Genomic DNA, 27132 nt, shown 5'->3' with positions numbered 1-27132 from the left:
ATATTGGAGTATCCTGAACCATTGACATAAAGAAACAACAACCTCAAATAACTAAAACCCAAATCGTTTCACAATCTCCTACTCTCAACATGACAATTGTACTTACTGTCCGCAAAACAGCTTTCCTATTAAAAAATAAAACAAAATTGTAGCAAGAAAACACTACACAAACACCAGCTGGTTACTTTGCAGTAGCTTCTGCCACAAAAATGGCAGATAGCCCAACAAAATGAACTCTTAAACACCATGGATTATTTATATGGCTACATTGAGATATAAATTGTAAGATTGGAATCAAGAATATCAATCATGAGTAATCAATCTTAATTCCGCTAGATTTGGGGGCTTTAACATGATTGGCATGTCATGCAAATAAAGAATACTTTCATAAGAATAAGACATTATAGTTTTGTTTTGCTTCGCAAAGCAATTTTTTTAACTAGAAAGATGCTTTAAGAAGAAACAAAAAAGCTGTCTCAAACGAAGTCTATATCTATGAATTATTTTGCTTCTTGGAATATTTCTTACAGTAAGTCGCTTTACATGACTCGATAATATAACGAACATGAGGATCATCTTTTGTTATTCTCTTCAGAATGTTGGATGCTTCATTGATTTCATCGGACGCTAATAGAGCTTGATACATCCTGCCAAGACATTTTTAGGACCAGATTAGCGAGTGCAAAGTGTAAGCAGAGAAGAAGAGAACAAATAAGAAAATCTAGTTCCGTAAGTTGCATCTCTCAGAAACAGAGAACATTGTAAAAATTATAAAAAATAAAATAAAATTGTGGTGCTTAAAATCGAGACAAAATTTACTCAACTAATCATATTTGAATACAAAAGGTTTTGAATAATTATCTGAGATAATTCCTTAATAAATTCTGGAATAATTCGAGATCAAATAAATTAATTAATTATGAGCCATCATCATCTCATCAGTTCTATTTTCCATCACCTTCTCTGTTATATTAAAACATGAAATGGAGAAATGATATTGATGTAGGAACCTCATAGCTATTATTAGCTTAAGGACTAGCATATCTTTAATATTCTAGATAGTTCTATTTTGCTCTATAAATAGCTAGTTAATGTAAGGGAATGGGACAATTATTGAATGAAATATTATAATCTTTGAAGTCTTAGAGCTTGTGTTTGTGTCTTTGTTCTCTTGATTGGGAAGTCCCTTCTTACATGTCAGATTCTTCCGACGATCACCACATCAGTTTGATATTGAGCCTGGAGCTTGCGAAGATCGATGGACTGCAGAAGAAGGTGGGTTGTCGACAATGATCGAAGCCAAAGAATAAGATTGGCGGTCAACGACGATCGACGCCGAGGAACCTGGGCTGTCGACGATGATCGAAGCCGTATAGCCTTTTATCAAGCTCAAGTGAATGAATCACTTGATCAGATAGACAAAAACCTTCTATCCATCAGAAGAATGCGAATGTCGTCGGCAACCATACCGGCATCTTCGTCTTCGCTCCTCTCATCTGCTTCACGCGATCGCAAACGGTTCTGAAATCAACCGGTTGTGCTTGACGAGTACCCTCCGCTCGATATTCTGCTCCGATGGTGCGACCCCCCTCCGCTCAACGCCAGATCCGTGATCCCGAACAACACCAACGTCCACGAACAGAGATCGTCAATCCGCTTATCAAACCCGTGCCTCCACCTCCGCTTCTGCATACTCCTTTCCCCAAGCACCCCCTCCCGCTGCAATATGAGATTTCCCGATCAGATACGTCCACACTCGCCTGACCGCCTCCAGCTCGCGAACATAACCGTGATTCCACGACTAGCGTCAAGATTGATTCCGCAGCTTGCATCCAAACCGATCTCCCACAGCCTGACTCCGCTTCTGCCTCAGCTTCCTCCCGCGACCCAACGCAGCTCCCGTCGTTCGCTCCATCTGATTCTCCTACATGTCCTCCACCGCCGGCTCCGGTTGCTACTAATTCTAACCCTCCTAGATCTTTGTGCTGCCACCCGCGGCCTCTTCGGCCTTGCCGTCAAGCAACCCCACTCTGCCACTAGCTTCCCCATCTAGACAAACGATTCATTGCATTAGCAACTCGGCTGGAGCCAGCGGTAGTCCTAGGATGTCCGGGACACCAACCAGTACAATCCAGATCGCCATGGTACGACTCGAGGACGAGTTCCGCCACATCTGGTATCCCGTGCGATCGCATTTGAGACTGATTCGATCGTCGATCTGAGATCACTCTCCCTCCCCCGATCCGATTCCGATAACTTGGTGTCAGATCTACCCAAGCCTAACGCCGCGGAAGAGGGATTGGACCTTCGGCGGAGCATGGGGAGCAGCACGTCGAGCTACCGTTCCACAAGCAGCATCCGTGAGATCGATCTCCTCCCTAATGATGCTACTCAGGATCTCTGCAGTATCGCTGACCGAATGATTGTTGCCAGCTACAGTCACGAGTGTTTTCAAGTTTATGGAAGCGTCCGCAAGTCTGCGGTGGAGCTCTGTTTCTGCCATCTGGGAATCGAGAGGCTCAACATCGGCAATGTTCAGCGGCTGGACTGGGTCTCTCTTGGAAATCAACCTTTACAGGATCTCATCTTCCGCCTCCAGATTAGTCAGCAACAGGTTGAGGTAGATGCTTCAATATTGGTTCCAGGAGATCCTTTGAAAATTGATCAGTCCGCTCTCACGGGAGAATCCCTAACAGTAACTAAGTACCCTGGTAATGTTGTCTACTCTTGTTCAACTTGTAAACAAGGAGAAATAGAAGCAGAGGTTATTGCTACTGGAGTTCATACTTTCTTTGGCAAAGCAGCTCATCTTGTGAACTCCACTAAGCATGGTGCCATAACAAAAAGGATGACAGCTATAGAGGAAATGGCTGGGATGGATGTTCTATGCAGTGATAAAACAAGAATTTTAACACTTAACAAGCTCACTGTCGACAAGAATTTGATTGAGGTCTCTGCCGAAGGTTATGACAAGGATTTGGTAGTTTTAATGGCTGCAAGGGCATCAAGGCTTGAGAATCAGGATGCCATTGATACTGCAATTGTATCCATTTTGCCGGACAAGAAAGAGGCACGTGCTGGTATTCAAGAGGTTCACTTCATTCCTTTCAACCCAACTGACAAGAGAACAGCTCTCACATACTTAGATGCTGCTGCTATAATGCACAGGGCAAGCAAAGGTGCACCAGAGCAGTTTCTCAGTCTTTCATGGGGCAAGTCAGAAATTGAAAGGAAAGTGCATGCAACTATTGAGAAATTTGCTGACAGAGGGCTTTCTTCTCTTGCTGTTGCATATCGGGCTATACCTGAGGGGACTTCAGGGTCCAAGGATTCTGCCGGAGGACCATGGGAGTTTGTTGGACTTCTTCCACTGTTTGATCCTGCAAGACATGGTACTGCTGAAACAGTTCGAAAAGCTCTGAACTTAGGAGTTAGCATCAAGATGAAGGCATTGAAGTCGTTCTTCAAAATGGAAGCTGTGAATATGAAGTCCGGACAACTTGATGATTTTGAAGCCCTAATCAAATTTGTAAATGTGGAAGATGGACTTATATGGAAAGCACTTGTGTATGCTTGCCGAATCTTCGAGATATCCACATCTACCTCCCTCTCGATGACCCCCTCGACGGAGTAAAGCTTTTTATGCTAGGTGGTATGATGTAGGAACATCATAGCTATTATTAGCTTAAGGACTAGCAAACCTTTAGATAGTTCTATTTTGCTCTATAATAGCTAGTTAATGTAAGGGAGTGGGACAATTATTGAATGAAATATTATAATCTTTGAAGCCTTAGAGCTTGTGTTTGTGTCTTTGTTCCCTAGATTGGGAAATCCCTTCTTACATACCAAACTGATGTGGTGATCGTCGGAAGAATCGGACATGTAAGAAGGGATTTCCCAATCCAGGAACCAAGACACAAACACAAGCTCTAAGGCTTCAAAGATTATAATATTTCATTAAATAATTGTCCCACTCCCATATATTAACTAGCTATTTATAGAGCAAAATAGAACTATCTAGAATATTAAAGGTATGCTAGTCCTTAAGCTAATAATAGCTATGATGTTCCTACATCACATATGAATTCTTATTTATTTCATTGATACCTTTGCACCCTCATTTATACAGCAGGAATCTATACTATACTAAACAATTCCTTCTTTGAAGCAAGAAATTACACATCAATTATGGGCAATTACGACTAGGACAAAATAAGCAAGTATTAACAAAAAAAGCACCTGTGTCTTAGGCTTCGGGACGGCTTTCTTCCTGCTTCAAAAAGCGGCTTTTTAGTAAAAAAATTTAATTTTTGTACTAGAAAGCCGATTTAAGAAACAGAAAAAAATCGTCCCAAATGAAGCCTTAACTGCAATGTGGGAAATGTGCTAGATCTTGAATTCGCTAAGCTCAATAAACCATTTCATCAAGCTTATTGAGTATAACGGCTCAATTAAGACTTAATAGATATAGATGAGAGCTTATTGATAATACAAGAATTTTGTGGGATTGGAAGTAGGGCTTCAACAAGCATGAAATAGATATAGATGAGAGCCTATACAAGATTGGATAGCTAAGCTTACACCGCAAAAAAATTTTCTTAAGTAATGGATGTGATATTACTTTCTTGCTTCTAGATGAATGAGAACCAAGCTCATGAATATTTTGTCCAATATACAAAAAAAGCTCTTCCCCCCCAACTTTGAGTTGGGCTTTTTAGTCGTTGAGCATCTCATACAAATCCTTCAAAGAGCTTTGAACAATGGAGCACTATCCTCTCCTAATCAAGAAATGAAGCGGCTAAGCCTGGCTAGCTTTCCTGTTAGTTTTCATTACATCCTCAATAGACTTTAGCAAGGTGTTCACTACAACTTTGATTTCATTGGAATTAACCTTGATTTCTTCAACAAAGGCAAAATATAACCAAGAAATTTACAAGATTTGCCTCTAAAGAGACCCAAATTATTCAACTCTATTTTATACTTTCTGAGAGAGAAAAATCTCAACAAGATCAGAGAGATTATCAAAACCGCTTTTTCTTTTCACTAAAATAACATCCCATAGGCTTCCAGATTTCTTCCCTTTTAGTTCTGAAATATGTCCATCAACCTTTGATGAGTAGCTCCTTCCCAGAACAACATTGGATACCCATTTAGGATGCTGCACCTCACAAATGAAACCAATCTCTGGTAGCTTGCTGACTTCCTCATATTGCAGCTTTGATTTCATCTAAGAACTTTAGTGCACAAAGCCCTCTGTCAACTAAGGTGGATTTAAATTTGTCCCCTTAGACAAACACTCCCCCCAGGTCTACAATGACCCTTGGCTCAACGAAGCAACCCATGGCTGTCGACAAGGATCCTTCTGTCAGGTTGGGTCGACTAACTCCTTTGAGTAAGTAGAATAGGGACCACGATGGCACGGGACGACAGAACCATGGAATCTTGATCGGGTCCAGCATACATTCCCCCACCATCCGTTTTAAGTGCAAGGTGGTAAATTTCAAATTTTAAATATCAAACCTTCCACATACCCAAGCCCATGCTTCTAACATATACCAGATAAAATGTCTCTACGTATCTGCTTGACGACTAGCCTTAATCGAAAGTTCTCTCTCATTATCGGAAGGGGTAATTAACTATAGGGGCTTGCGCCAATAGAAAACCAAAACTCATATCATAAAGTCCTCGCAAAATGAAGGTGAAATCTCTGGATATTGTCTTATCTACAATCTCAAACTTCCTAAAATTTTCCCCGCAATACTTATCGGTTACCCCCCCCCCCGAAAGCAAAAAGGAAAGCAAGGCAGTGGCGGGAGCGGGGCCGATTTTCAAAGCCGCCTACATTAAAATTGAAAGATAAATATGTTGGTGGGGGACAACAACATGGATGTTAAAAGTTATCACATTAAACAAATAACATTTATGCGAATTACAGAAAGTGACATAAGCAGCTAATTTTCCATGTAGTTGTATAAATAACTCCCAGTGAATGTCAGACACAAAAGATATATAAGCCGGAAGGTTAACAATCAGTTTTTACACCTATTCTTTCAATCGTCTAAATCATGTACACAAAGCTAAAAAAGAAACATTATCTAAACTAAACAAAAAGTTAACTAGATGCAAACCTCAGGAAAGTTAAGATGTTGTATGGAAGGCCAGCATGTACATATTCAGACCAAACCAATTGGGCACGAACTGGATCCTTTGCTTTTACACAGGTACTAAGAAGAAAATCCAGACTAATTCGACCAACACAAAGATGCAGCTCTTCTTTAATAGCTCGGAGCAACTCCATCCCAATTTCCAAGTTTGTAGGTTCATCTGACCAAATTCCGCTAAAGACCTGTATGGTGATTGAATCATAAATAAGAGAGCAAAATTAACGTAGACTAGAAGATCTCAGCAATATTCATTAGAACTCCTACATATCAAACATAAAATTTTATCAAATTACACTCTAGAAGGTGAAAACTTACATATAAGCAGGACACTCAAAAAAGCTGCTCAGCAATCTTGATATGATTCAGCAAGCTAACAAGACACTATTAAATTCTATCCACAGGCTTCGACAAAATAAGCTATTCACAAACTATTAAAAGATGTATTAAATAATTCAAAAACATAAATATTTGGGGTTAATTTTAAATATTTGCAAGTATTTAAATTCAGGCATAAAGTAAATGCATTGGACTTGGAATACTCATAGTTGTTTGGTTGATTGTTAAATAAATTCATAAAGCTACTTTTTGGCATTTGGTCTAATGTAGGACTATAATGCTTAAAATAATTTGATAAGAACTTGCACGACTTATTGATTAGAATAAAAAAAAGACTATAACTACTAGCAAATAAAATGACAAAATAAAACGTAAGAGCGGTCACTTCCGTTTAGGCTAAGTTGCACAAATAAGAGCTTTGAATTATCAAAATAACAAAGAAAATCAACGACATGCAAATATAATAGCTTTCAACGAAAATCCCTAATCTAACAATAAGATTAGAAACAAACGAAGTGCACTCAATCCTACGCTTACTAGGTCTTGGGCAACGACGAAGCAAAACCCTAAATTTACTAGCTTAGGCAAAGGTGAAGCTCGGCTCCTTGAGAATCGTCATCACCTACAAGGAGAGGAGATTAGAGAGTTAATTGAAAAGAGGAAGAATGTTCACCTTTGTCAAAAATCCGGAAACAAGTCGTTAAGAGGATGAGGTCATTCTTCGTAGCTTCCTTTGAAGGTTCAATTGGAGAGAATGAAATTTCTCCCACGAGTTGAAGTGTTGAAAACAATGATCCTTGGCTCACCTTGAAGAATCCCCTTGAGAGAAAGAAGTTTCTCTCAAGAAATCAAGTGGAGGGAAGGATGGGAAGTGGCCGGCCAATGGAAAAAACTTGGAGAAGAATTAGGTTCAGAATTTCATGATTAGGTTTAAACTAGGGTAAAAATTAGGTGGGAGGGCTGAAATATCTTTCCAAATCAAAGGCAAGAATTTGAATAGCCTAAAGGGGGAAGAGAGGGGGTGGGTAAGGCTAGCTGAAATTGGATTTAATTCCGAAGAAAGAGGTGTAATTTTGGGAAGGGAATTAATTGGGTGGGCCCTTGGAATTTCGGCCAAGAGAGAGAGAGAGGGTCCAAGTGTATAGGTGCAATGTATTTGGAGTTAAGGCTTTAATTAATCAATCCATCATGATTTGATTGATTGAGTGAAATAAGAACATTTTCCAAAATAGGATAAAGAGAAAAGGAAAGATTTGAAATTTGGAGTTAAGGCTTTAATTAATCAATCCATCATGATTTGATTGATTGAATTAAATAAGAACCTTTCCTAAAATAGGATTAAGAGAAACAAGAAAGATTTGAAATCTAAAATTGATTTATTCCAAATTCAAATCCTTTCCAAAAATAAGTTGACTCAAAAAAAGGAAAGCGGTAAAGGAATTCCAATTAACTTAAAATTCAAATGGAGTTTAATTTAGGAAACTTTCCTAAAATAGATTTTATAACTTTAGGAAAGATTTTAAATTTCAAATTGAGTGAATTTGAATTCAAAATCTATCCAAAATTATGGCAATCTAGAATAAGAAATAAATCCAAGAGAGGATAAGGGGCTAGGGGCCGGCGGCTTACTTGAGGTTCGGGTAAGGGAGCCGGCGGCTAGGTGGAGGTGACTTGGGGAGTTTTCGGTGGAAGGATGACGGGGATAAAGGTGGTCGGCGGCTTGGATTGAGGTGGGGTTAGGCGAACGGTTGGGTAGGATATGAGGAAAAATAAAAAGGAAAATAGATAACGAAGAAAACCACGAATCCGGCCGTCTCCAAGGTTGGTGGATGATCCAAATTCCCTCTCTCCTAGGGATCTCGCTCTCTCTCTAAGCACTCTCAAGATCTCTCAAGAACTCAAGCAATAACACAAATTTTTTTTATCATTCAATCATTAACTTGAGAAGAAGAACATGAGGGCGATAAATAGCCTCGCACAAAAAGGACTCAAAGATAAAAGACGACCTTGCCCTTAGAGCTAACATACGACTTCCCTTAAGCGAGGGGTAAAACAGGAAAAATAATTATAACATAAATAACAAATAACATAATAAAACAAATACATGAAATAACTCAAAACACATCGACTCGATCGTAGCCCTAGATCAACGGCCACGCCTCAGATATACTTTCATGCTCTGATGTGCCCATCATGGTCGAAAGAAAAACTAATGCAAATTTTTAATTTTTCTTAAATCAATCTAGGGCAAGCAAGATTACTACGACAAAAGAGTCAGAGGTCACAAGAAAGACACAAGTTGTAGATGGAGGTCACAGCTAGTGAACGCAACGACCCACCAAAGGTCACGTGTAGTGAAGATGGATGCGAGCTCTAGAGATCATGGGGACAGCCCCTGGATGCCACAGAGTAACACATGTCGTGGGCAAGCACAATGAATTTGGAATTCACCAAATTTGGATGAATTCCAAATTCACCAAAAATGAACTATAAGAGATTAAAAAATCTTTGGATATATACTTTGGATTTCTTTTACACTCAATCAAATACTTAAAATTTTAAAGCCTCTAAATTTCAAACATAATACACTAAATCAAATAAACCCTAAAAATTTTTAGTGATGTGAAAGGAGATATGACTCAATTTCTTGAATAATATAATTCTAAGAAAATACATGCTTAAATAATATTAATTTAGCTAACACTATCTTATTAACTCGTTGCTAATCTAGCAAATCTATAAAACCTCTTCCATCTGTCGCTAAATACCATCCAAAATAGTTAAACTTGAATAAAGGTCACATATATGATAATCAAAACGATTGTAAATTGATACAGATGATTAGGGTAGCAAGTAAATGAAGTGAAAGGAAAAGAGCAGAACAGAAAATAACAACAAAATAGAATGCAAACTTGCAAAACAACCCATAAAAAATCCAAGCCCATCTAGCCAAATCATTCATCATCATCAACAATTTGGATCTGCCTTATGTATATTCATTCTCCATATGTTCTTGTCGAGAGATGCATAAGGAGTTGAACATACTTTGGACAGATCATTTTGCACTAGTTATCCCAATGCTACCGTTGGTCTATTTCCCTTCCTATCCTTGGATATCAATGGCACATTTATTGATTCTTCTTCTACCCTCAATTGGACAAGTTTAAATACCTAATTTTATTTCATGAACCATATCTTCAATCAATTCAACTCATACCACTCAAATATAAATATTCCCCATTCTATATTCTTGTTGATTAGCCAAAAATGGTTGGGATACAGCTAACAATGATGATGATAATCCTTCTCATTTGTTTCACATGTGCATCTTAACATTCTAATTTTTGTCACACACAACTTAGCTGTCAACATCATCTTCATAGTCCAACACAAATTCATACAACATTCTAAGCCTAAGTGCAATTATAAAATTTTCACCATAAAGAATCCATGATATTTCTCAAAGCATGGTAAAAATGCCTAGCCTTAGGCATCCAACTTTAACTCTAAAAATTGCATCCTCGCCTGTGCCCCCTTTCTTCTATATGGTAGAACCAAGATCTCTACCATCAGGCAATCATACTTAGATATGTCATCAATTCTTGTCAGTTTTAGATGGAAAGCAATATTCATCATGAAAAACTTTGATCATGCAGATTTTTTAGTTGCAAATCTTGGTTTCATAAAATTTGTTCATGACCATTCATGTTGACTCAGGCTAATTCACAAGCAAAGACTAAAAACTACAACTCAATCAGACTTGTAGAAATCATCAGAACCTTCTACATCTGCCTCCATTTCTTGTTGAGTGTTTGAGAACTAAAGCTTCATTTAGCTTCCAATTTGGTTTCAAAAACCTAGAACAGCAAAATTTTGATTTGCAAGAACAAACATGCACAACCAAATGCACTAAAATGGCTTTATGTGCATGGATGGACTTACAAAGCAACTCCTCCATAGTAAAGAGTACTTTTCACCTCATGTCATGCAGCACTGAGCAACCAAGCAGTTGCCCAACATTACCAAATGAAGCCTAACACCAGCCTTGCATTACCGCATCTTTAATAAGTACTTCATACTTCTTTCCCCTTTTTTCTTCTCTATTTCATCAGAGCCTTGAAAGGATAAACAAATTCTTTATAAAATAATGCATCATTGTGCAGCATAACAAGGGAAAGGATCGCCTTTTACGGACCCAATGGCTAAAGTCAAGATCACAAAACACTTTTCTACTTTGAACTGTTTAAGCTCTATGAGATTCAATATATGGAATTTCAGGTAGTTAATTTGTTCAGGGAAAACATTCAGTGTAGCCTTATACTTATTTATAACCATCCTTCCAGTCAAAAGAAATTTTTAGTCTATCAAAACAAAACAAGGTGCAGTGTAAAATATTAAGAGAAAAAAAAAAGTAATAGACAATAGTTAAATAGAAGAGCGATATGCAACTTAGAAAATGTTATTAAATAACACTTATTAGCAACTGTAATCAGAACCTGATCAATAACAATATATGTACTCGATTCATCTTTCTTCTTGAGCTCCCCAAGTAAATCAACTGCAGGCCTGAAATACAATATATTATATAACAACACATAGCACTAATGTAAGGCTAAAGAGGACAAATTGAGACTTAAACTATGAAATGTAATGTAGCATACCTAGCTAAGTTGTGCCGCACACAATACAATACAACTCTACTGCACCCATCAAACCAATAGCTTGAATCAATTAAATCATCCAGAAGCTGCTGCAACCTATCCAAATTTCCTTCATTTTGAATATTTTCCTAAAAAGAAATGCAAATTCTTATAAACATATGTAGAGACATCATTCCCTTAATTTTAGGTTCATGAGTCTGATTAAAAGAATAATAAAATAACATACAATTAGGCTTATAGCAGCTTTGGGTTCAATTTTGTCACCAGCTTGCTTAATTTCATCATATTCGAGGAGTGCTTCAAACATTTGTCCATTTGAAGAAAGGGCTGATACGAGCACACTCTTAATTTCATTCAAGTATTTATGAGATATGCTAGCATCTCGAATCACCTTGAACCAGTTAGTATTAGAGGCAAAAAGGACATTGAAAGGAGCAAATATAGGAAAGAAGAAAACCAAGTCTCAAAGCAGAAAAAAAAAACAGAACAATTATATAAATGATTTGAAGTTGGAAGTGCAAGCTTCCAATAAATAAAACTGAAAATCACTCAGAAAGAGAAATCAAGGACATTTTCTTTAAAACAAGCTTTGAGAAAAATGATGATAAAGGAACTATGTGATCGGCATGGCCAACTTCCACTACCCCAAATAAGCACTTAGGTTATCACCAGATCATCCATGAAAATGCAAAATTCAACTATTCACCCTATTAGAATAAAGCAAAGAATGCAAATGCATGGCAGTGCCCTCAAACAAAGCCATCCTATCAATATCAAAAGTGATGGAATGTATTCTTTATAATAGGCATAATTTTCAATCTTCTAAACTTTTAAGCAGATCACTTGCTATTGCGGCTCTTGTGAAGATGTTCTTTATGTTTATTAAATTGAACTTCATAGCTAATATAGGACAATACACTTAACACAGCCACCGCCCCAACCCCCCCCCCACCCCACCCCAATGATGATACAGATGTACCAAGGATTTTTTCACTCCATTAAAGTGTTTTGATAACAACATCTAAGGTACGAGATGTAATCTGCAACTCTGTAATAAATGCACCTATGTTATGCTCTGAGAAGAAAACATTGCTGAAATAAGTAAATTGCTCTAAAAAGATCGAAGAAAAACAGGGAAAAAGGTCAGTTCAGACGTTTGCAGCTTTCCATATCACTTACTAATCTTTAAAGCTCCCCGTATCAATTATTTTGCACTGGTAATCTATTTAGAAGCAACCCAATTTACAAAATAGCTTGGCCATCCATCAGGCATTCTACAACTTTAATATGAACTCAAGCCAAATTATATCCCGAAAAAAGTAGTTCAAGTTTTCAAAGTTCAAGAGCAACATACGAAACATAAGCAATGGCTGTGTAATAGCCGAACTGAATTTGTCCATATTTTTCCTGCTCGCAAGCGAGCTGAGCATCCGCCCCTTCCTTGTCGAACTGAAGCGGCTCACCTCTCTCTGTCGCACAATCAACCGTGAGCCTCTTTCCCTTCCTGCGCAATCTCTCTCCAATCACGATAATTCTCCATTAAGGCAATTTGGATACTTAGGGCATCAAAATTGTTATTTATTTTTGTGTAAACGTACCATTCTTTGTTAGGGTTGTAATGCATGTCAATTGTAATAGGCTTCCTTATAACTATTTAGATTGTCAGTCCTATGTTGAATTCCTTAGCATAATCATACATGTAGTAACATTCGCTATCGTTCATAATGAATCAGCTTGGAATAAGCATAACTTTACCTTGATTTAATGCTCACTAGTTTTTATTCATGTAGTGAATTTATATGTTGGAAAAGTTAAATTTATCTAATTTAGCTTTGTTAAATAAAATGAACATCATTCCTGCAAATCATAGCAAATATACAAATCATATCTAACATATTGCCTTATCTAATGTTTGTTGGTTATTCATAAAAGCAATTATCTTATATGAGTGTATACATGTCGGTAGAACCCAATTGATTTTTGGCTAGCCGGGGGGCCCCAAAGTGACAACTCTACAGGAAATCACTGGATTTCCTTGGGACGGTGTTTACCTTCCCGATATGAGTATATGATAAAATCAACAATAGATATATATGTTTAAATGTAAGAAAATATAAGCAAATATGAATTGGAAATACTAAATGACTGTAGGTCATTTTGAGGTATGATGATACCAAATGTGATTGCATTTCAAGCATTAAAATAATTGCATTGATAGTGATTTGCCACATACATTAATGTCACTAACATATTAGATTTTTGTTGTAGGAAATATGGCATATGCAAGTAGTACTTTATTTTGATGACTTTAGGTTGTTACTTCTACCATTTGGTTGTCCATATTGCATACCCTACTTATTTGTCATTTATGCTTTGATAGATAGTAGTTACTTATTGAGTTTGATTTATCAAACTCACCCATTGTCTTTTTTCAGTAAGTCCTACAGGGGTGTTTGGTGGACTGACACCTCATGAGCAGAATTACTAACAGTAGACTGTTTTGATATTTATTATTTTATAGTAGTTTATTATGTTTAAGTTTTCTGAAGGTTGGATAGTTTCTTTCCTGCTTTTTGTTCTATTTATATTCATGTTGTCTTGTATCAGAACTACTGTTATTTGGATATATATATATATATATATATAAATATAATTTGGAATTCTATTAAGGAATTGACTATTTATTTCACTTCCTCAGTTTGCTCTGATGTGTGTGTGTGTATATATATATATATCATGATATATCTTTTGTATATATATACTTCTCTATGTAAATACAAAACAGGTCTTCATATCCCTTCATCATGTCCCATATTGTCGAGTTATATCGCCTTCCAGACCCAGGATGTGACAGAGTGGTATCAGAGACATTCTATTTGTATTTGATATTCCTTGACTCCTTATAATGGAGTAGTGGGTTATATTATCTTCTGGGCCCGAGGTGTGACACTATGCATCCCAGGGATAGATGTTATTGGCAAATATTGGTCAATTCAGAATATTACATAACCTGAATCCATCTTCATATAGACTAGATCACAAAAAAAAAAAACTCATTTGCATCACAACCATCATTAATATGCAAAGTTATAGCAAGATTATGAGACCCTTGTCATAAGCGCACTTCTTAGAGTAATAAAATCAACACCCCTTGTCGCTTTGTTAATCAAGATAGTATGCCCAAGTTACTAGAAGTTCATTAGACACCAAATTTGAAGAACATTTTGACTAAAATAATATGGATTTCTAAAACATTTAGGTGGGCCCACCAAGATCCTTCTCTAAGTGATATAAGAACAGTTGTTTGGCTTGTTGGCTTCCTAGGGCTATCTTTTAAATCCCCCATACTAGGACTCTTCTACCAGAGATTGGTTTAAGTCCTGTATAACCCTTTATTGCACTCATTTTGGATAAAGCAATAATTTTGTGGGTGTGATAAGATCCACCTCAAGCAGCTCTCCCTAACTGTTATAGAATTATAAACCCCAACATTCGATCAGTTCACTTGGCATATGTCCTTTGTGACACTAAAAGTCATGCCTTTCGACATCCCTCTCTCCTTGTTGTGGAGCTCCAATCAAGCAATCCTTTCAAGGAGTATAAACACCATTTCCTCTAATAAATAGCTTTTTCTATAATTATAATGTCTATCTTTGAGATCCTCTCCAAAATTTCCCCAGCTATTTTAGAGTTGTAAGTTTCACGCCGCACAACGACCCCTCTCATTCGAAAAAGAAGCAAACAAACTTTTCTATTAAATTTTGGTATACCATAATTTCTAATTACAAAAATTTTAAAAATTAAAACAATTTGCTAGAACTAAAGTTCCAAAGTTTTTCATTTATTTAACTACAGAGCTTCTAATACACATCAATATTCCTTTGTAGACCATCAAAACTTTCATCACATACATATAAGTTTATGTTTTATCTTACACAAAATTGTACACACTAAAAATGTAGTCCATCAAAATATACTCTTCATTTAGGTTCTACTTTGTCCATTACTTAATCTAAAATAACATTCAACAATAAATTACAAAGGATGGCAAATGTGATACTATCTGATGCAGACAAACTAGATTGAAAAGCCAGATAATGAGAACAATGGGCAAAACTATAATCAAACTCGATTCAAATAATAACAATATCTATGACATCAAAAACCGGCGGATAAAACGAGAAGAGAGATCAAAAGAAAAACAAAAGAAATATAAAAAGACGCTATCCTCAGAACAACCGACAGAACGGTTTCCTCACATGCATCGAAATGTAGGCTAAGTAAAGTATGTGCTTAGGGCTAGCAAGCCGATGGTCCACCACAGCAAGATAGTCCAAACGTCCAATCAAACTCCTCCAGCAAATGCTCCCAAATCAGCCAACAAACACCTCCAAAGCTCAAGAAGAATGATACAAATGGAGTGGAACTTGCGTAGAAAAGAAAGAGGTAAGAAGCCCAGACGAAATAGAGGAGAAGAAGAAGTGGACAAAGCTCTCAAGCTTTTCCAAAAAGAAGAAAACCCTCAGGTTTTTTAAGAGACAAAGCTCAACCAAATTCAACAACATTTGCCTTCAAAAATCATCTACTATATATAGGCAAGAGAGGGGAACCAAACAGCCATATCACCTCCAAATAAGACAATAAGATTTAGGGAAAAGAAAGGTCAACAGACACTTCAACAATTCCCAAACGGCACAGCAAAACAGAGGAAGGAATCACGGGAACCAAGCAGAAAACCCACGGAACCAAGCAGAGAACCGCGGAACCGAGCAGCCAAGAACGGAACCAAGCAGCCAGCCGCAAAACCGAACAGCCAGCCACGGGAACCAAAGGGGCAAGGCACGGGAAATCACCCAGCACAGGGAAATGAGAAGAAAAGGGGGAGGAGAAGAGGCAAGTCCACTCCAAATGGAATCCTTGATTTAAAGCATACCTTTTTGGAATAATGAGCTAGGAAGCTCAATAAATCTCCCAATAAATGAACTAAACTTCAGCTCAACATTAATGAGCTAGCAACTTAGGAAAATAAAGCTCAACTCCAATAAATCACCACCTCCAAACATCATCATAAGCTCAAACCGAGAACCATAAGCCAACCCGAGAACCAGCAGCAGCTCAAGGGACCAAACAAGCTAGCAAACCAAAGGTTTACCAAAGCCCAAGCACAACCTACCATGATCATTGGATGCCTTCCATCATTAGATAGCTAAAAAAATATAAAAACTAAATAAAATACTAATGTTCAATATTTGAAAATGAAAATACAAAAATTATGAATGCATCAATTCCCCCCTGGTGGGAGAGTCTCATCTCCGGATGAGAAAGCTTCAATAACTTTCTGAAAAAGATCAAGATGATGCCGTTTTAGCTCATTAGCATCCATCCAAGTGCAGTCGGTTTGAGGTCGATTCTTCCATTTTGCCAAGAACCTCTTATGCTAACCATGCCTTGTTTTAGAAATTCTGATATCAATAATATCTTCAACCTGTTCTTCAGATTTTGCCCTAGAAGTGGAGGGTGACAAAGTTTCAATTTCTACAGAATCATCAGAATTTCCTTCATATAAAGAAAGGTCAGAAACATTAAATACAGGAGAAATGCCAACAGAAATAGGTCGATCCAACAGATAGGCATTTGTGCCTAATTTTCGAAGCACACGAAAAGGTCCAAATCTCTTTCTGCTTAACTTTCTAAAAGTACCAACAGGAAATCGTTGGCGACGAAAGTAAGCCATAACCAAGTCACCCTCATTGAAAATAACCTCTTTTCGATGTTTATCAGCAGTAGATTTGTACTTAGCATTAGCCTTTTGGAGTTTTTCAAGGACTTGTTGTTGGACAGTCTTTATGTGGTCAAAAGTTTCAAAAGCTTCAGCACTAGTTTTGTTAGGTAAAGGCAAGCAGTTTCTATCTAAAATGTGAGGAATAGGTTGTCCATAAATAATTTCAAAAGTAGTTTTACCAGTGGAACAATTAACAGAATTATTATAAGCAAACTCAGCTTGAGGCAAGACTAAATCCCATTGGGATGGTTTTTCTCCAACAAGACACCTTGATAAATTTCCTAAGCTTCGATTGACAACTTCAGTTTGCCCATCAGTTTGAGGATGATATGCACTACTAAATTGAAGAGTAGTCCCAAGTTTTGCCCAAAGAGTTCTCCAAAAAAGACTCAAAAATCTAGTGTCTCGATCAGAAGTAAAAGTACGATGAACACCGCGAAAACGAACAATTTCTTTAAAAAACATACCAGCAATGTAAGAAGCATCAAAAGTTTTCTTGCAACGAATAAAATGTGCCATTTTGCTAAAGCGATAAGTGTGTGCCATTTCTTTTTCTCTCCTAAAGTCTATTATTTTGAAAGTTTTTCCACCAAATTAAGGCATGACCAGAAAGTTTTAGACTAGCAAAGCGAACCTTCCTATTATCAAGTATTTCTTTCCAATCAAAAAATCGATCCATCTTTTCTACCCACTCAAGGAATTGATCGGGTTGAAGTTTTCCCTCAAAGTTAGGAACATCAATTTTTATTCCATGATCCCAATTTCTTTGTTGCCTGTGTTGATTTCTATGAACCTCCTCTTCACTTTCAGAATTTTGCACATTAGGATTAGCATTATTAACATTCAGATTTTCAATTGCTTCAGCCATAGTGTTGATTTGTTATTACAAATGATTCAATTGTTGCATTAAATTTCGCCAATCCCCCAGATTATTAGCCATCTTAAAATTTTAGAAAAGACCCACCAAACAACAACAAGAAACCAACAAAACACACCAACCAAGGATAAGAACTTGCTCTGATACCAAACTTGATGCAGACAAATAAGATTGAAAAACCAGATAAGGAGAACGATGGGCAAAACTATAGCCAAACTCGATTCAAATAGTAACAATCATCTATAACATCAAAAACCGACGAATAAAATGAGAAGAGAGTCAAAAGAAACAAAAGAAATATAAAAAGATGTTATCCTCAGAACAACCGACAGAACGGTTTCTTCACATGCATTGAAATGTAGGTTAAGTAAAGTATGTGCTTAGGGCTAGCAAACCGATGGTCCACCACAGCAAGATAGTCCAAAGGTCCAACCAAACTCCTCCAGCAAATGCTCCCAAATCAGCCAACAAACACCTCCAAAGCTCAAGAAGAAGGATACAAATGGAGTGGAACTTGCGTAGAGAAGAAAGAGGTAAGAAGCCCAGACGAAATAGAGGAGAAGAAGAAGTGGACAAAGCTCTCAAGATTTTCCAAGAAGAAGAAAACCCTCAGGTTTTTTAAGAGACAAAGCTCAACCAAATTCAACAACCATTGCCTTCAAAAATCATCTACAATATATAGGCAAGAGAAGGGAACCAAACAGCCATATCACCTCCAAATAAGCCAATAATATTTAGGGAAAAGAAAGGTTAACATACACTTCAACAATTCCCAAACGGCACAGCAAAACAGAGGAGGGAACTCACAGGAGCCAAGAAGAAAACCCACGGAACCAAGCAGAGAACCGCGGAACCAAGCAGCCCAGCACGGAACCAAGCAGCCAGCCGCAGAACCGAACAGTCAGCTACGGGAACCAAAGGGGCAAGGCACGGGAAATCACACAGCACAAGGAAATGAGAAGAAAAGGGAGAGGAGAAGAGGCAAGTCCACTCCAAATGGAATCCTTGATTTAAAGCATACCTTTTTGGAATAATGAGCTAGGAAGCTCAATAAATCTCCCAATAAATGAACTAAACTTCAGCTCAACATTAATGAGCTAGCAACTTAGGAAAATAAAGCTCAACTCCAATAAACCACCACCTCCCAACATCATCATAAGCTCAAACCGAGAACCATAAGCCAACCCGAGAACCAGCAGCAGCCCAAGGGACCAAACAAGCTAGCAAACCAAAGGTCTACCAAAGCCCAAGCACAACCTACCATGATCATTGGATGCCTTCCATCATTGGATGGCTAAAAAAATATAAAGACTAAATAAAATACTAATGTTCAATATTTGAAAATGAAAATACATAAATTATGAATGCATCACTATCGCACATATGCCTCAACAAATTTGATGGGATTTAAGTTGATTTATAGGCATCTGCATATTGTTAGGAATTTATTTTCAATAATATACATGAAGCATCAGCATATCAACATTAAAAGGTAGCAAATTCATGCATGCGAATTTGATCATAATGATGCTATAATAAAGTGATTACAACATATAAGATGCAACAAAGTCCATTCACAACTACCGAGATGAAAAGCACAAATTCATGATTTATGATTAAATTCATGATTAAGAGAATTCACAGGAAGAACAAAATCATAATTAAAACTAAAATAGATTTACAATTATAGATTTAAAAATGAAAGAAATTTTAAGGATAATAAGGTTTACCTGTTTAGCCTTTTCAAATTTCCCGAAGTTAGCATATGCATTAATTAGTGCCATGTAAACATATTTTGTTGCCTGAACTCCTTCGTGTTGCATTTCAGCATGATACTGCAAGCACACCCAAAAAACATTTGATATATAGTCCAATCCGTAGCAAAATTGGCATCCAAATGAAACTGTGGTATGTTGTAACAGGAGGATGCTTATGACACTTGACAAGATGTGCAAAATAACCATATAAGCATGAAAATTTCTAAAACAATTGAAAGGCACTCAATGATCCATATAGATGAAAGAGATTTTTTTTTTCTAATAATTATAATGCTACTATATCAAATAAACATAGCATCCAAGCTTTTTTTTTTTTTTTGCGATAAACTCATTAATTAATAGAGGTGAGGTGCGGATCACCATGGCCCAGCAAGAAGCAGACTGCACAGTAAAGTGTAATTAAATAGGCAAAATGCTCGCAACATTTTTGATTTATTGTGAAATGTGTTCCTCAATTAACAGAAGCATGCGGTTTGTTTTTGATTCCTACATCAAAGCTAAAAAGCCCTATGTGTGTTGCATTTTGCATTACCAGTTGACAAATAGAGAATAAACAAAACTGAAAATATGTAATTCAGAGAGAGAATCTGCAGCCCAACTTCACAATTTCACAATTAAAGTGAATTACATAAAACTAGAACTAGGTGACTTATAAACATAATCTACAGCTCAGATTCACACATATGCATTATTATCATTTACCACACTTGCAATCATATAAACCACGACTTTGCCTAGAATGAACAAGAAGAATCGGAGCTTTTACAAATGTTTAAGGTATTTCCACAAATACTCCCAGCGAACCAGATCTAGTGTAAGTTTCCAAAACAGTTCTAATCCGTACGAGAAAACTTAAATCTTTAAAGGGGGATATTATAGCCAATTTATAATTCTCCCCATTGACTCTACAGTAAGGCATAATTTGGATCACTCCCATGATATTCTTCAAGCAGAGCACACTAACCTCTCATTGCACCGAAGGACTCAGCACCATGCAATATCTACAATCCAAGTTATTATTTAAACTGAATACCTAAACGAGACCTGTATCATAAATATTTCCCTCTATAGTAGTACCATCTAACCAGAAAATACACCTAACACTAAATATTGGCATCCCTAATACAATTTTTTCCTCACTCTGAATGTTACAATGATAGGAGCTATCACTCAAACAAACTCTATACTGCATAATTCACATGACCAGCTAAAGTCTTCCAAAATTGTTGTGGAAATTTTCTTTCTTAAAGATAAGTCTATTTTCCCAAAATGTGATACACTAGCGGAGATGACGAAATACTTAAAGCAACCCTTGAAGTTGCACGATGCAGCTGATACGTCAGGGAGGGCACCTTATGGGGATCAGAGGAGTTAATATTCACTATATATGGAGGATGAATCAAGGGCAAGTGGTTTATAAAATTAAAATTGGGAGGGAATTATTTAGGAAAAAGAGGCTGATTTGAAATTAGATTAAAGGTTTATTTAAGGAAAGATGACTTATTTGAATTCGGATTTGTGAGGGTATTATGAATGATTTATTTAGGGGAAATAAGGCTGATTTGAATTCAGATTTGGGAGGAAATTAGGAAGGTTTTATTTAGGGAAAGAGGGTTGATTTGAATTCAAATTTGGGAGGAAAATATGATGGTATATTTGAGGGTAATTAAGTTATTTTATTTTTAGGATGTGAGTTATATTTGTTGTAGTTTTCTTAGGAGTTGTTCCTGACAGTGTTTAGGGTTTGTGGGAGAGCTGATATACCTCTCGAATAGTAGATCACTTGTATTTTTTATTTAAGTTTAAGAGATAATAAAAAATCAATCATTGTCTTTGTATTCTAGCAATTTTCTTCCTATCTATTTGTTGTTTTTTACTTCCGGGACGCATCAACAACACAAAATCTACCAAGTCTTCTAGATCAACATTTCAACAACCAAATAAATAGTGAGCAAATCTTGAGGATTTTAGTATCCCCATAACGCTTGAACCCCGCATCGCCAGATGTATCCAAAAATACAAAAATCACTCCCATAACATGAAAAATAGCACCCCAACCCAAGTTTTAGACATAGCATCTCATGAAATAAAAAATACCCAAACTTAAAATCTTACACACACCATTATTTCTCAAATACATATTGTGGATTCCTCATGTAGTGTGTGGGAGAGGCATTGGATCATACTATCTCAGAGGTCGAAAACAATCATAAAAATTTTCCTTTAAGGGAAACTAAATCATGCATGCATTTATCTTTGGAGCACTTTATGAAGAGGAAAGAACATATAAACTAGGAGGTTAAAAGGCAAATCACCCCATGAACTAAAAAGACAAATATGTTTAACTAAGATAGAGTTTATTTCAACTCTAGATATAATTTACCATGGATACAAACCTTCATGATTAATTATATCTTGAGTGTGAAACTCAAGGAAAACTCTCAATTCCAGATATTCATTTGCATTTATGATGAGGATTTGGATGTTTATCCTAAACAATGGAAGATAAGCTTAAGGGTTGTTCATCACATCAAGCCCCACAACGAGGTAAAAGCAAAAGGAAAAGAAGATGGCCAGATGACGCCAACGGGTGATATAGATATGCAAGGATTATAGCTCACAAAGCGAGGAAAGCCCAATATAGGACTACTCGATATTAGCTCCAAGGAATGAAAATTGAATGATGGGCATATGTTTCCGGAAGGAACCAGAAGTAAGCTGCCTAAACTAATAAAGTAGTTTAGCACTACGATAAAACCTCCTATAATCCAAATCACATGAAAAGTCCCAAAAGGGATAACAACAAGACTTAACCTTTGGAGAGGATGGAATTCCTTCTAACTCTTCAAAGATTTTCAATTATGATGCCAATTCTCAATGAAATAAAAGTAGGCTAGCTAATAATGAGTAGATGATGCATATGAGGGACTACAAATGTAATATACAAATATAGTGATTCTAACTCTATATGTTGATGTGACTCAAGTCATACAATATGTTTTTCGACCAGGCTCAATCAAATAGGCCCAAGGCATATGACTTGAATGCCTGCATGTAAACGCTAACACACCTTTATGCTAAGTCATGGCTAGAAAATGTATATTTTACAATTTTTAGTCAAAAATGGCAAAGGATAGCATTAAGAAACAAGCTTAAATTGATTTTTAGCTCTTAAAATCTTGTTAGAGGACCTAAGAATTTCATCCAAAATGAAAATAAAAGGGAAAACACAAGAAGGTAACAAAGAAATGTAGCATTTTTTAAATCTTTAGGTAAATCTAATAAAACCATAAATAGAGGAAATGTGAATTGGAAAGAAGAATTGCATTAAATATTTAAGTTCTTACACTCTCAGTCTTTATCCTACTCTCTCCAACAACCAAAGACAGACATCAAATACCTATTTTACTATAATGAAATTAGGATACTACCATAGCATTTAATATTTTCAAATTATTATTACAATAAATCAAATAATTTGTATGCCTATTATAACAATAAAGCAAATATTTTGCAACTCCTAAGGAGATTGGAATCACAAAGAGGGTTACATGTAAAAAGGTGGTGGATGAACAACATGACAAAAATTGCCCATCTCCCTACAACTCAGATTGAGAGCCTGTATACTCATAATCAACAAATACATAGCAAGATGATCGTATAAATCAGCATGCGAGTGTAGTGAGTCTTGTGAATCCTAAAGGGCATCCACAAATTGCCAGCTCAAGGAAGCCAACAAGCTAGTGAAAGCGGGGCAACAAGTTAAAGTTGACTGTCAAGTTTGGCATTGCTTGTGGGAAGGTAATGAGTTTAACTTATGGAGCATAAGTGTGTGCGTAAATTTTTGACATGTCGACGAATATAAGTTGGTTCAAGCAAGCTAGAGTTGTCACGCGGGAGAGAAGTCGTCCCAGTGTGGCATGTAGAGATGTCTCCTAAAATCAACGAATTTGCCTTGCAAAAGGCAAAAGCTTCCAAAAAGATAGCGAGTAGGTGAAGTTGAAGTTGTTGGCTCAATGGGTCTAGGTGCAGGATCTGCAACAAGAACAAAATAGCTAGAAGCGCACACCCGAAAGATAATGGGAAAATAGCATAATGAATACTTCCTACGATACTCCAATCGTAGCAAAAGAAATACTACATGTGGGCCATGTGGCCTCCCAAGATGCGGGAAACTAAAAGCACCAAGAGAGGAAAGAAATTGATGACCACAAGAAGTAGTTTGCTTGAGTTGCTCACCACTAGGCTAAAAGGGGGTTGAATAGGCAAGGAGGTGTAGGCAAGTTATGGACCAACAACTAGAACAACTAGGAAATTCAAAAACTAAAAGGTTGGAGAGCTCAAAGTCGGAGGGTTCCCAACAAAAGGAAATAAAAGTCAATGGAAAACAACCAAGCAACCAGCAACCAATTAAAATTCAAATTTCTAGGGTTTAAGGGTCAAAGGATTGTGCAGCCTTTGGTATCTCTACAGGTCAAGGTTGTGTAAGATGGTGAGCTGGAGGAGAGTGTGGTTAATGAACTTTAGCTACCACGCCATAAAACAAAATAGAGGGATAAGCACAACATTTTCTTGGTTTTGTCGTTTTTAGCATTGAAAAAAGAAATATTTGGAAGAAAACAAAGACAATGAATGGCTCAAGGAGTGACATCAGTGAAGAGGCAATCCCCTGAGCCCAATAGCTTTGAAAAGTTAATTTTGTTTGATCTTGTTTGTTGAGGCGCACAAGAGGTAGGAGATCAAGTCGCCAGCATAGTATTGAAGGTGACATGAAAATCAACGAGAGATGTCAAGAAGGCGACTTTCTCGAGACAACTTGTCAAGTTCTCAACAAAATTCCAGTAGTCGAAAAAGAAGAGAAGTCAAACAATGAGGAAAGCAACTCTGAGATGAAGCCCACCTAAATCGGAAGTCAGCAAAGGGAATGTCGAGATGCTAGAAGGTTAATTTGAAATTGATCATTGGAGAAGGATGATTGAAAGTCTGATATAGAGGATAACTTGTTTAATTGCTAGTAAGTCAAAATCGCAGCAAAGGCACAATGATGTGAAGTGAAAAAACGATATCTTCAAGGGAAATCGCCCAAGGGTCGAGCAGGCATTTTGGCAAGATGATAAGGAACTTGTTACTAAGGTGATGAGAGCTCTGATAAAAACAAAAAACAAAACTGCACTGAGTGCAAAGTGAAAAGAGGGTGGTCATCCATAGAGACGACGAAAACAAAATCATCAACAAGAAGTCAATGGCTAGATTTCACGATAAGAGTTGATAGGTCGAGGTTTTAGACCCTATATTTCAAAATGATGGTGTACTTGGATCAACAAAAAAACCTAGAACACAGTAGACTAATAAAGACTAAATCCAAAAAGGAGGTCAACACATATGTAAATTACATGATTTAGAACTAGAAAATAATGACTCATTATGACACATGAAAGAACATGTTATGCACCCATTAATCATTACATATGTAATATGCACACATAAAAAACATCTCATAATATATATCACTTATGTTTGTATTGTTGTCCTCACCTCTTGGTAGTTGTCGCCTAATTGCCACACACTCCTCTACAAAGCCATGCAATCTAATGTAATCTTCCTTGAGTTTCCTTCATGTGATAAAAACAAGTTTTATCCTGCCAACATACTATAGGTTGGCCATGTCACCATCAATCTCCCCCTCACAAATAATCTCTCACTCCATATTTCTTTGTCAACACTCTCGAGCTTATAAATTTCATCCTTACACAAAAGTAAATTATTCAAATTTCCTAAGCTTATGATGTATTTTACTGAACACTGTATCACAAAGTGTTGATAAAATGGAGCTAAATAGCATAACAATTATGCTTTAACAATTATAAAGCATAATCCTCATCATCTGCAAACACATCAATGTTACCTTTCTGCATGGGCAATAAATATAACTTTTGCTTCAAATCTATGTTGCACCGATACAGATACGGCGATACAGATAGGACACGATACGGATACGGCGATACAGATAGGACACGATACGGATACGGGACACGCCAATTCTTAAAAATATAGGATACGGATACGGCACGGATACGGCATTATAATATATTAATAATATATAAAACTTAAGAAATTAATCAAAGTGTAATATTTGAAATGACAAAAAATTTTGAAAAAAGTAAGCATTAAATATTTAAATGTCTAGTACAACAACAAGAACAAGAAGATAAATTGTCCAGCACATGAAATTTCAACTATTCAATAGAAGGAATGATAGGATTAGCTTCTTCAGTAGTTTTTCTTTGAGTTTTTATGTCATCTTCAGTAAATATCATAGCTTCTAATTCAGACTCATCAAGTGAAAGATTAGCATTTTCTAATATTCTCATATCCTCAAGAGACTCAAATCCATCTCCAGCAACATCCCACATCCTATTATCTCCTTCCATATAAGTTGGAGTTTTCCTTGAGAGAAGTCGAAGGTTTGTATGCACATAAACTAAATCTTCAGTCCGTTGTGGAGTAATTTTATTTCTCTTCATTGATTGGGTGAACGAGTATGTGCTCCAATTTCTTTCACAACAAGATGAGGATGAAACTTGGCCAAGCAATTTTATGGCGATTGTTTGAAGAAGAGGTGCTGAAGCTCCATGTATAATCCACCACATTTTCGAATCAATTCTCCACCTATCACACAATGACTCTTGGTCACCAAAGTCCTCTAAATAACCAAAAAATTTAGCAAGCTCAATATTGACACTTCTCTCCTCCTCATTTGGAAAATAACGCTTCAAATATGTCTTCCTCATATTTTAAATTTCTAAATCTTTCTGTGGAAAAACTCTTTGAGGATCCTCATAAAATCATTCTTTAGTTGAATGTCTTTAAAAAAAATATTAAAATGAAATAATGAAAAAATGTTGAAATTACTAAACAACAAATTGTTAATTTATAATGAAAAATGTTGAAATTTACCTGGGATTTAGTGAGTGTGCCAAGCAATGTAAAGGTGTATTACTTTTGCTCCACCTATCTTCTAGAATAGCATAAATAACATCCAAGAAGCTTGAGTCTTCATGAAGTGTCTTCCTCTCATGTCTATATATAATTTTTTTTACTTTGGCAAGCATTGAATCCCACATCTCATAAATGAGATGTAAATAAGACTTATCCGTATCAGCTACTCTCAACATCTCATATAGCATAAATAACATCCAAGAAGCTTGAGTCTTCATGAAGTGTCTTCCTCTCATGTCTATATATAATTTTTTTTACTTTGGCAAGCATTGAATCCCACATCTCATAAATGAGATGTAAATAAGACTTATCCGTATCAGCTACTCTCAACATCTCATAAATTGGATCTGTGAAATTTATGATATATTCAATCTCATCCCACCATAAATCATCTAAAAGCTTCTCTTTTATATATCTAGTCTTTCCAACATCATCTTCCCTATAGCATGACCATTTGTCACTGATCACCATAGCTTGAAGAGCATTTTTTATTTTTTTGAATCTTCTCAACATCACTATAAACACTGCCGTTGCC

At 36.6% G+C, this 27132-nt stretch overlaps 1 protein-coding gene across 1 annotated transcript in view; it reads right to left on the bottom strand.

Moving 5' to 3' along the window:
* Positions 1-296: 296 nt before the first annotated feature.
* The window catches only part of LOC110094100 (pentatricopeptide repeat-containing protein At4g21880, mitochondrial-like), a 50839-nt gene continuing 24003 nt past the window's right edge, over positions 297-27132 (bottom strand). The window contains exons 8-13 of the mRNA XM_028700683.1: positions 19551-19655; positions 11388-11552; positions 11162-11289; positions 10997-11066; positions 6129-6346; positions 297-647 (exon numbers count right to left, since the gene is read on the bottom strand). Coding sequence (XP_028556516.1) covers positions 494-647; positions 6129-6346; positions 10997-11066; positions 11162-11289; positions 11388-11552; positions 19551-19655 — 840 coding nt within the window. The 3' untranslated portion in view covers positions 297-493. The remainder of the gene's footprint in view (positions 648-6128; positions 6347-10996; positions 11067-11161; positions 11290-11387; positions 11553-19550; positions 19656-27132) is intronic.

The sequence above is a fragment of the Dendrobium catenatum genome, unplaced genomic scaffold (assembly GCF_001605985.2).
Source record: "Dendrobium catenatum unplaced genomic scaffold, ASM160598v2 fragScaff_scaffold_142, whole genome shotgun sequence".
Classification (NCBI taxonomy): Eukaryota; Viridiplantae; Streptophyta; class Magnoliopsida; order Asparagales; family Orchidaceae; genus Dendrobium; species Dendrobium catenatum.
The sequence above is the reverse complement of the archived record's forward strand: the minus strand, read 5'-3'. Positions and strand labels throughout refer to the sequence as shown.